At 40.8% G+C, this 11,535-nt stretch overlaps 1 protein-coding gene across 3 annotated transcripts; it reads right to left on the bottom strand.

The window, feature by feature from the left end:
• Positions 1–287: 287 nt before the first annotated feature.
• On the bottom strand, positions 288–11,526 carry LOC115022108 (caytaxin-like). 3 transcript variants are annotated; one of them, XM_029452980.1, is made up of 14 exons: positions 11,275–11,525; positions 10,759–10,986; positions 8,346–8,452; positions 7,119–7,171; positions 6,646–6,873; positions 5,850–6,008; positions 4,937–5,039; positions 4,490–4,621; positions 3,886–3,972; positions 3,525–3,623; positions 2,965–3,000; positions 2,815–2,862; positions 2,389–2,435; positions 289–1,010 (listed from the first exon to the last, which is right to left on the bottom strand). In XM_029452980.1, exons 3-13 carry the CDS (start codon positions 8,420–8,422, stop codon positions 2,396–2,398), a joined length of 1,062 nt encoding a protein of 353 aa, XP_029308840.1. In that variant the 5' UTR covers positions 8,423–8,452; positions 10,759–10,986; positions 11,275–11,525; the 3' UTR covers positions 289–1,010; positions 2,389–2,395. The 3 variants fall into 3 exon arrangements, with proteins under 3 accessions (XP_029308841.1, XP_029308840.1, XP_029308839.1); XM_029452979.1 differs by having other exon boundaries at positions 10,755–10,986; positions 11,275–11,523; XM_029452981.1 differs by lacking the exon at positions 2,815–2,862 and having other exon boundaries at positions 288–1,010; positions 10,755–10,986; positions 11,275–11,526.
• Between the last annotated feature and the right edge of the window lie 9 nt (positions 11,527–11,535).

Genomic DNA, 11,535 nt, shown 5'->3' with positions numbered 1-11,535 from the left:
GGTTATTTATTGTGCCAATACCTTGTGATCAAAGTATCCTAACACGTAAAACTAAAGAAGGGATTATGTCCAGATGACCCCTATGAAGAACAACACAGGACTGTCAAGGTGACACAAAGAACATTAGACACATAAATCATAATTATGCCTCTTAATAACTCATTACGTTTACTGTCTGTCATTCTGGATCAAACTGGAGTATATTTAGATAAATAAAAAAGATAAAATATAAGCTGTAATGTACATCTGCTCTGTATCAGAAGTCCAGGTTGGATACAAGACGTGACTACGACATGACAAAAGCTTGTTTTTAGTTGATTCATTTATTTTTTTTACAAACAATAAATGGCACATTTTCATAAATAACACTTTTAGCAATTCATTTGACTCTCTTTAAATATATTTTTTATCTCATTTGTAACAATGTGTATTTTCCATCATTTGAAACAAGTGACTTCAAAACGGACCAAAACAAAACGAGACAGAAGGATATAAACAAGCATGCCACCTGCATATCGAAACTTTGGAAAACTTGAAGACTGTAACACATGTTTGCATCAGTAACATCTACTGTAGGTCTACGAAGAACAATATCTTTGCACATTATGTTCCAGTAAACAGCCATGAAACTAAAACAATACCCATGCCACTCATATCAAAAGAACAAACATCTGTGCAAGCACCTTTCTCAAAAATATCTATATAAGTATGTACACTTTGACTCGGACGATGATTTAATGTTCATTCAAGTCCTTCATTTTTCATTTATAGAGTTGAGGTCATGCTGTAGATAAAACTTGACATGCAGCGAGCAGATACCTTTTTGATTTAACTACATCTTGTAATGCTTTGGTGTAAATTAACTTTTAGTTAGAAACAAGCATGTCACTGAAAATAAAGTTTTTTTGAGAAATGATTGTCTTGCCTCCGATGGATCCGGTCAGTCGATGTAACGACGGCGGTCTCTTTTAACCAATGAATGTCCTCCATTGGTTCTTCCATTTAAAGCTCTGCAATGCAAATACACATCATTTAATTATCTTTCTTTCTGTCAGTCACCTGTCTGCTGACAGTCTAAGAAGATACCAGTTGACATTTCTGCATCTCCACAAATACAATATTTCCTACACAATCCTCAAATTTGGCAGCGTGTCAATAAGCATACACTAAATCTAAACTCAATCCAACTCGACACATTGCATATTTACTCCCCCCCTGCTTCCTCTCTTGGCATTTGGTTAGGGGATGGTGCCCGTGTCCATTCCTGAGATGTCAGCCAGTCCCCCCCGGCTGATAGCTGCTTTGATATATGGATAGGCTGATAGGAACAGTCAGCAGGACAGCACAGAGGAGGGGGGCGGGGGGGGGGGGAGAGTTTTCTAAAATAACCCAGCCTAACCAACCCAACCTGCTGCGGTGGGTATTTCCCCCGATTTCAGGTCAGGCAGCGTGACGCAGATCAATCTGCCAGACCTCGGTTGTACAGCCTATCAAAAATAGAATTGATCGGTTGTGTGCAGGCAAGCTTTAAGAGATCAGCAGCTGTGCTTTATGCAACACGGGGCACGAAGGGAATATGATGTTTGAGGATCGTCTAACATTTCTTGGACTCACACACAGTCTGCATTTAAAGGACTGAAACATGACTTGGCAGAAGAGAGAATGAGTTGATGATTGACATTAATCACACAGCCTTATTATTCTGGTCCGGTGCTCCTAAGAGAAGCACAAGTCTCAGAAGAAATGCAGCGTCAACACATGAAGGTGATTCTAATTACTGCAACAGGTGCATGCTTCAGTTTCCTCCTGGGGCTAACAATCTATTCATTTTTATTTGCACACACATAAGACTGCATGAAATCCAGATAATGAAAAATAAGAACTGTGTCAGGAGAGGTCAAGAAGCCACGGGCTTATACGCCGGGCCTCTCCTTCACTGAAGGAGAAACACAAACAATAACAAATGAACGACACGTACTTTAAATTAGACCTGTATTCTAATACTGCAGATGTGATTAACTGTTTGTTAGATCTATAAAACATCTGAAAACAGGATAAAAAGGACCAAAAGTGCAAAACCACAACATGTTTAATTCTCTATAACACAAGACAAAGAAGCTCACATGTTCAGTGTTTGATTAAGGACTCACCTAATTTGTTTTTTGACTAATCGTTGCAGGTTTATTTGTAACTGAACAAGTAAATGAGCTGCACGTCGTCCAGAATTTGTGTGATTTACTGTACCGTCTCTCTTTTGCGCACATAAGCAAGCGCGTGTGCAAAGACGAGAACATTTCCCTGTATGTCGGAGATTAGTTACAGCGGGCTGACATTACAAACCAGCCTGGGTGAAGTGCGTTGGAGAGTCAAGTCAACGAGAGCCCTTACCTTAATGTCAGATGTCACGGCCAACCTCTGCTATCATTGACTTCGGCCTGGAAATTACAGATTAAAGTTAAGCCATGAGTAAATACAAATGTTTAGCTTGGTCATCTCGCCTATACTAGCTTCTGCTTTCTGTTGCCAAAGCGTGGCTGCAGAAGTGTCTCACACTTCATGTAAAGAGAAGAAACACACTTTCTGGTTCAGCCTTTTTACGTCACATTTTCTTGCTACTAATGAAGGGAGCTTTCTCTTTTCCGCATCTTATCTGACTAAATGAAATAAAGTTGCACTGTGTGTAAGTCAGAGTGAAATAGTTTCAGACTTCTAGCAGCCACCAGGATTAAATAACAGAGTAGTAGAACATAACATAACGTAACATATGACCACAAGGCACCGGTCTGTACAGTGTGTACTGCAAAATGAGGTCACCTTTCTTTAGCTAGTGTTGATTTTGTCTGCTGCTGCTCTTGCTCAACTCTGGAAGTAAGACAGGCACATATTAATAATACTACTTAGATTAAGGGCAAAAGAGAATGACTCTTTTTAACATAAACAACAACATGACAAGCTCCTGCTCACCTCTCACTTTGTGCTCGTATCTTCTCGTCATCATACCTTTAACGAAAGGACAGAACAAATGTCAGACCGACGTGTCCGTTACATCTACACTGCTAAGAAGCTAAGCATTTAAAGTGGTATGTTATTGCAAATCATATGTTTATTGTGTTTAAGTGTTCACTGCAGTGCTTCCCAAAGCCTCTGGTGAACTCCCTCAGCTGAAACGATCATGTACAGTTTGCTTAAAATCCAACATGAGTTTTTACTTTGCATAGATGCTGGTCCACTGTATGCCGTGTAGCACGTGGCCGTCATTGTTTTCTTTTAGTATTAGGTTTCAGACACCTGGTGTTTGCCACAAAACTACTCTAAACCAGCATTTATTTATTCAGCTGTCCAAGTACATCAAAAATAAACGCATCACACAAACTAAATATTAATAACTTAACAGCTGGACTCAGGTTTAGGTTGATTTCTGTGAGCGGGTCTCTCAAGGTGTTATTACTGTAATCATCATGACATGAACTGTGTGGACATGTCGAGTGTGTCAGCAGTGACCCTTGGTGGCTCAGAGCACTTACTGCAGCACACACTCGGGGATCTGCACGTGCTCCATGGGGATGATCTGGCTGAGCTCCTCCAGGGTGTGAACGTAACGGATCTTATCCATGAACTTCACGCTGCGGCAGAGATCAACAACATGCCACAACTGTCACAAACCATCCATTCTGAACACTTATATCTGTATGGATGTCATCAAGGCGAGGACTTGTAGCACAGCTCTTACTCTTATATGTTCTGTGATGATGTGAATCTACAGTATACACAACTGGATGATGTCATTTATCATCTTTCTGTTTCTTAGATTTGTTGAGAGAAGAGCCAACATATAACTCAAAGGATAGATAGATGGACTACAAACAGCCAGGAATGTATCCGCACCTGATGAAGGGTCTCGAGATGGCGAGGACGGTCCGGATGAACCACGTCGGGTGAGCGATGATGAGACATTTTAGATTCTTCCTCAGCCTGCAGGAGACATTCAAGTATTTGCGACGCTTTCCTCCTTCTCATAATCATTTTAAAGAAATACTTCACCCGCTTTCAGAACTTTGTTTTGCTCGCATGCCTTCACGGAGAACGGAAAATCCAAAAACGAAGAAAGGTCTTGATAATTGAGGTGATTAGGAGCCACGTGTAACAACAACAGAGCTGCAACACAACTCGTGCAGTCTCATGTATCCAGTCGTATGGTCACTACTTCCATAACACAAACCTTATTATTTAAAACACTTCGGTATAAAATGATCCCCCTAGTGGTTGTATGTGGAAGTGCATTTGCATTTAAGTCAATTCATCAAGACTTTTCTCCGTTTACCTTCGACGCATTCGAGCAAAATACTTTTTTTGAAGTATTCCTTTAATCGTAATGAATCCAAATTGTATCATCATTTATCTTTAGCATCAACGTCAGTTTTACATTCTTGCATATATTCTCATTTCCATCACATTTGCCCAAACTGTACTGATACGTTGTCTGTCTTACTTCCTGTCGATCATCTGGTAGCATCTCTTCAGCCAGCTGATGCCGGGCATCTTCCTGCGAGGAGTCGCTCCGTTCAGGTAAATAATCATGTAATCTTCCGCCACCAGCAGCTCCAGGCTGCTCACAACGTACCTGAGGGCCGAGCAAACAAGCTCAAGCTTTGACTGTAGAGTAGCATACGTATAAAACGCTTTCCTTGAAAGAATTCAGTTCACATTAAGTTCAATGTGCCTCGCAAAGGAACATTCTTACAGCCAAGACGATTGTTGTTAAACTTATTCATTCTTCATTTCCAGCATTAAATGTTAAAAATCTTTTCAAACATGATATGTCATGCATATTCCATGAAACCCTTCCTCCAGTGGAGTCCTTTGATCAATTATATAGTGAAATAAAGAAGAAGAAGAATATCATAACGCAGCATGCTACTGTAAAAGTGGATCTTACAGGAAGAGATTCTCCATGATGTACGTGTAGTCCTCACAGCCGCTGTCAGGAAGGTGGCAGGCTGCAAACACGATGATGGCATTCAGACCTTCTCCATAATAACCTGAAAGAGGAGAGAGACAAACATTCAGTATGATGGCAGCTGCATTAATCATGGCGGTCTCAAAAACGACGAAAAACCTAAAAAAACAAATGTATCTGCCAAAATGAGTCAACTTGCATGTATGCATCAGTTGCTCACATGTTTTCTCACTTCCAAAGCAGTTCACAATCAAAACAAAGGATGTGTGCATGCCTGTTGTGGTTTTGGATTGGCTCTCGTTAACGTCATTAAAACATATTTTCTTTCATGTTTAGGTCCACTCCATTTATATCAATGAGGGTAGACAAAATAATGGAAACACCCGTCAGTATACGGCACTACAATTCAACAGCACCACAAACTGCATAATAATAATAATAATAATGAAGTGATGAAAGTTCAATCAAAACCTTTCTAAAACAGTAAAAATGTAGATGCATTACAGGACTGTTGTATAAAACTATCTTATTTTAAGTGCTAAACTGAGTGTACTATGTCCCTATCCACACACACACACACACACACACACACACACACACACACACACACACACACACACACACACACACACACACACACACACACACACACACACACACACACACACACACACACACACACTCTTTGTTGGACTTTGACTGCAGTTACATGCCCCCCCCAGCTCTATTTGGTTGAGTACAATGTTTCTTTCTTCCAGCTAAGCTCAGAATATTTGTATCGAAGACTTTGACTCCAAACTGTCCCGTTAGAACTGCTCTTTTAACACCCATTTTGAATGAATCCTATCGCACACACAAGCCGACACACACATACACACACTCCTTTACTGACCTCCATGTGTGACCACCCTCAGGTACGGTCTGATGACCTGCATGTCAATCCGCTGCTCCTGGTCACCGATGATCACTGTTCGCCACAGACGACCGGACGAGTCTCTCTCCTCGTCACTTTCACCTGGAAGACGCTTGGCGGTGGCCACGGGGGTGTCATCTACACACAAGGTGACACGAGAAGGTTGTCAGAGAGTTAAACCTTCCTTCAGCTGCCTTAACATGCATGAGGCAAATAAAGGTCAAGGACTTGGAACTTTTACTGTCTACTTTTCTGCAAATATATTTCTGCTGTTAGCCAAGAATCTAACTAATTAAACTTAAATACTATACGTTAGAAGAAAATGAAATGTTAAGCAAAAGTTTAGTAAGAAGTCGACTGACTATGATTCTTGACAAATGACCTGTGAATTGTTGCACAGCTGCTACAATATACAAAATAAAAGCAACACCTGTTGCAAACCAATACACAATAGCCAATCAATGAGAACTGCTTTACACTCTATAATAGCTTTTAGTCTATTATAAGATAGAAAATGTTTCCTTAAGAATGAAAAACATTCATCTCCTCTCGATAGAATTTGGGGTCATGTTTGAATTTTGCTGTATCCGCAATTCGTGACTGTACAGCCAGGGGGAGACGTCTGACGTCTGAGGCAGGACTCAAACAGAGGACATTGCAGTTAGTATGATATGCTTCTGAAATGAATCCCGAATGTATCCCTTCCTTAAATATGTGCGCCTTCCTCAATATTGATCATCTAAAAGTCATCAATATCATTTGACCTCTGTCTGACCTTCCCACTCCAGCTCGTTGCCATTGTTGATGAAGTCCAGCGAGTCTGTCTCATCAGGAGTCTCTATGTCGTCTACGTTGATGTCCAGGTCGTCGGGCGTTTCCAGAAACTCATCAGAGAGCACCGACCCCTCGCTCTGATCCAGGGACAGGTTCATGTCGGGGGCGATCAGAGTGCGACGCTTATGCTGAGCCATCGTCTCACCCACATTCAGAGTGCTGGGAGGATCTGGACAGGCAGGCCAGGAAGGTTTAGATAAAGTATATTGTAATATATATATATATATATATATATATATATATATATATATATATATATATATATATATTATATATATATTTATATATATATATATATATATATATATTTATATATATATATATATATATATATATATATATATATATATATATATATATATATATATATATATATATATATTTAGTTACTGTAATGCTGTGTAATCAACTTACTGGTTCTGTTGTCAGTGAGGCCACATGAAGAATCTCCATCCTCTGGTAGTGGCCTGCAGAGAATCATAATATACAACATAAATACAATGACATGGAAACAGTATAAATAAAAAATAAAATAACTGGAATTATTGCTGGAATATATACTGGAACTGGCCTTTTGTTTTTCTGTTACCAACTTTATGTTTGTTTTTGTATTTGCTGGTTATAAGCATTAACATTAACTCGCTATAATAAAAAACAGAATTTTAAAAAGTATGAGCAGTCGCATTTTTGCTCTTCGTCTTTTGTTTATCTGAAGTGGCGATGTTGTTATTTAACAACGATGTTTCCTCGGAAAACAATATGTGTCGTTTGAGAAAGCGACATCAGTAATTACCAACTCCCTTCTGACATTTTAATAAGACTGCTGAACCCTCAGTGCTGGGGCACAAGAGAGCTAGATTATAGTAGATAGCACACACACACACAGACACACACACACACACAGATACACACACACACAGACACACAAAACACAGACATTAACACAGACATGAATGCAACGCCCTAAAACACCACAAGTACAGGCGAGCTGATGGAGCTGTTGGGATAATTGCTGTGATTATGTTGTCAGGAGCTTTGTAGAGGTAAGTTAAAGACGGCACCAACAGATATTCAGCAGTGGATTAAACAGCAGGGAAGAGAACAACTATTTGTAAAAGCATTGTGAAACGTTTCTCTAAAGGACTCACATTTAATCGTTCTTCATCCATATTTATTGTTATACAAACCCATTACTCCTCTTCTCTTCTCTACTATTTACGACATTATTTGTATCGCACAAGCTTTAGCCAACTGAGCTCCCAGGATATCGTTGTTATATATTGTATTCCATAAACACATTTCCTTCTTGAAATGAAGCTTGCCAGTAAAACGGGTTGACCGACTATCTTTCTATTGCCGTGACGTGTTTAACTTGTTCTCTTCTTTTCTTTGTGCTCGCTGCTATTTTGTTCACTAACATTACACAATATAATCACGTAACAGATAACGACTACATCAAGGAAAGAACACACCTGCTGCCTTTCACCATTCAACACATGTGGCTTACTTCCCATCATAGCGTGGCCTGTTTGTCAAAGCCAGCGTACAAATCAGACAAACTGCTGTCACACACACACACAGGCTCTCTCCCCCACTCACACACAGGCTCTCTCACTCACTCACACACACACACACACACACCTGGGGAAGTCTTCATCCTGCCACTCGTCCTTGACCTCCATGCTGTCCATGCGTAAAGTGGCTTCTGCTGTACCCATCCTCTGCCAGGGAGGACGGGCTTCAGCTCACTGTGGTCGACACACAAATGAAACAATGTAATTCAGCGGGAAACAAAGTGTTAAAACATAAAGTACTTGTAGCTGTCTTAAAGGGGCACCGCCCATTTTACGCAGCCCTGGTGATTTAATCAGGATTATCTGAATTTTGGCTTGGGATTTATAGACCTTCAGTTTGTAGCCAGAGCTACAAACTGAAGGTGAGTTTGAAAGGCGTGGGTGTTTACCAGGTAGGGAAGGTTGAATGAAAGACACTATCTAGATGCATTATGGGAAATGTAGGATTGAGTGTTTTTGGAGATTGAACTAAACTAGGGATGAAAACAATAGGATATCTCAGCCTCTTTTGCTTCAGTTTTGACCATTTCCTTTCAAATATGTCTCTGAAGTCAAACACATGTATGGAAGTGGTGTACTAAACTGCTGGAGCATTCCTTAAATAGGCCAAGTAAAAGCTAACTTTTCCATAATATACATTATAGCTTTTAGGGGTCAGGAGGGAAGCTAGAAAACATAACATGGGTGTAATGAAAAATCCAACCAGCACTCTTGACAAATCTTGAACTTTATCCTTTCCTAACACACATGATACAAAGCAAATGTGAGATCTGATAACAAATAAATCCCGGGGGAAAAGAGACAAAAATAAAACACCACATTGCTCATACAGCCCTTTAGGGCGATACAAGCAAATCATATGTGACACTGTGAAGCAGACAGTCATCTGAAAGTCCAGATTATACATAAACCAAATCAGACCGAAGTCTCCATCCAGCGCTGTATTTCCTTTTCTTGGTATGTGACGTAAAGCCATACTGTGTCTTGTGTGTGTGTGTGTGTCTGTTGCAGGCTGTCATACAAGGATCAGTCATGCACAGAGTAAACATCATGTCTCGTGTGGGGGATGAGTGGCTCCTCCTGCATCACTGTCCCAGTCAGAGTTCATGCTGCAGCAGACGTTACCACAGTCCATTTGTCCACTGGGATGGAACTGATGTGCTGTAGTGAGACACATTAGAGCCGATACTGGAAAGAATGTGGTATAAAAAAGGCACCTCAGGCTACATGCTGCTGTGTTGTGATTGGATTCTGAACGATGGAGAGGAGTTTACACTGACTGGACTGTCCCATAGAATAGGTGCAGTGTTTGATATGAGCTTGAGGGAACTCCTCACTCTGGCACTTTCATAAAGATCCTTCGGGTTAAATCTCACTCCTCTGTTCTCACACTTTAATGTTTTAAAACAAAAACAAAGCTTGTCTGAAATGATCGGTTTCCCTGCTAAATTAAGAATGAAAGAGGGTTGTGTCTGGCTGAGAGTAAAGAGGAAAACTCACTGCAGATCAGTGCGTGTGGTTTGTTGTCTACGCAGATGTCTCTTGTAAAGGCTCAACTGCTCATACAGTGAACTGCTGATTGATGGACACACAGTGATGTTGCAGCAGCACGTGTTTGGTGGGGATTTAAGTCCAGATGGCAAACCAGCCTTCATTTACCAAACACTATCTTGTGAGTTTTTCACTGCGTTGTGCCCATCAAAGCAAAACACATCAACAGCATCAGAGGTGGAACGCAAATAGTTGAAAATGCTAAAGATACAGAAGCAGTACATATTTGTCCATCTCACTTTAACATACAGAAAGTAAAATGTGAGTGAAGCAGCAGAGCTTCCACAGTATTTCTTCCTGCTCCATTATGAAATCATTTACATGGCTTGCAGCTTGGAGACAAACATCAATGGAGCCATTGATGATAAAAGGCGAAGCGAAGCAAACGATTATGATCAAGTACAGTGTTGCTTAACTTGTTTGATTTCAAATTACAGACAGAAGTAAAGCCCTTCATATTTGGCTTCAGATCTTTTTGTATTCCTTTATAAAACAATCAAAAGTAAAAACATATTTAGGTATTTGTTTGACAAGAAAGGCTGTGTGATCAGATTAAATCCTGATTATAGTAAATGAGTAAGTGGCCACCTTTTTACAAATAAGCCCTGTCCGCTTCAAGCCAGTGAAAAGAGCACAGAGAAACATCAAACATCTACTGTGAAATAACATAAACTGCAGAAAGAAAAGTGTGTTCATGCAGGTCACTTATAGAAAGAATCTGATCGAGAATAGACATGTTGAGGGCCTAAAATGTGAGCGAGAGGAGAAAAGCTATTGGACTATATGGACTGCCATCCATTCCTTATCTGAGAAATCGGAACGGACACCGTCCCAGTAATTTAAATCCCAAACTGCAGCAGAATGAAACAACGCATTAAATGTCATTGATTGAGAATCAATCACAATGTAAAAGCAGGGTACTCACATACTGTGGTTAGGAAAACCTCCTCTTCGCCGTTTGCAAAGCTTCCCTGTATTGCTTTCAGATGCTCCTCTTTATGTTCTTCTTCCTCCTCTTTAAATGTGCCTGAGCAGAGTGAGGGGCATCACTGTTTACATCTGCATGTGGGACACTCGTGGGCTCAGGATCCGGGCTGCTGGACGATTCTTGCTGTTCACTGATGCTTCTAATGGTCGCTGAGAGAAATCGTATCCTCCTGCAGAGAGAAAGGGTTAGTAGAGTCGGGTCATCGCACAGCGAACACCATCCTGCTCTCATCTTTTCAGTCTCTTCTGCCGGTCATGCTGCTTTTTTTGGACAAAACATAATCCTCACTCTCCTGATGATCACTCTCTATCTCTCTTCCTCCCATCTACTTCTGCTAGTCTCTGCTGAATCCCCCTCCTCCCTCTACCAACACTAATGCCCCCTCCCCAGGCTCTAATCCTGATGTGATGATGTCACCCGTATGTGTTATGGTGGTTATGTAATCACACCTGCCTACCTTCTCTTGGATTCTCTCAGGATCAGCTGTTTTCCTTCTCCTCACGCTCAGTCCATTTCTCATCCATGATGTAACGCGTTTCTATCGTCCTGCGAGCTGGAAAAGATGGACGTTTCTACTTCACCTCTGTTCCCTGGCAACAGCATCTTCCTCCTTCACAAACGCAGTCTCTCTTGCTGTTTTCTCACCATCTCTTTTAAGCTCCCTCACTCTTGATGAAGCCCCTCCTACACATGAATTCCCCTCCTTTTCTCTTGCTCC

This window comes from Cottoperca gobio, chromosome 17 (assembly GCF_900634415.1).
Source record: "Cottoperca gobio chromosome 17, fCotGob3.1, whole genome shotgun sequence".
In the NCBI taxonomy this organism is placed as follows: Eukaryota; Metazoa; Chordata; class Actinopteri; order Perciformes; family Bovichtidae; genus Cottoperca; species Cottoperca gobio.
Note: the sequence above shows the minus strand (reverse complement) of the source record. Positions and strands in the feature narration are given on the sequence as shown.

Bases quoted from the DNA above. Each gene is read 5' to 3' on its own strand.
- LOC115022108 (XM_029452980.1), bottom strand. From the start codon at position 8,422: ATGGGTACAGCAGAAGCCACTTTACGCATGGACAGCATGGAGGTCAAG. The intron at 5,040-5,849 runs GTCAGTAAAGGA...CTCCTCTTTCAG, and splicing joins GAGGGTGGTCACACATGGAG to GTTATTATGGAGAAGGTCTG. The intron at 3,973-4,489 runs GTAAGACAGACA...TGTCTCCTGCAG, and splicing joins TACCAGATGATCGACAGGAA to GCTGAGGAAGAATCTAAAAT.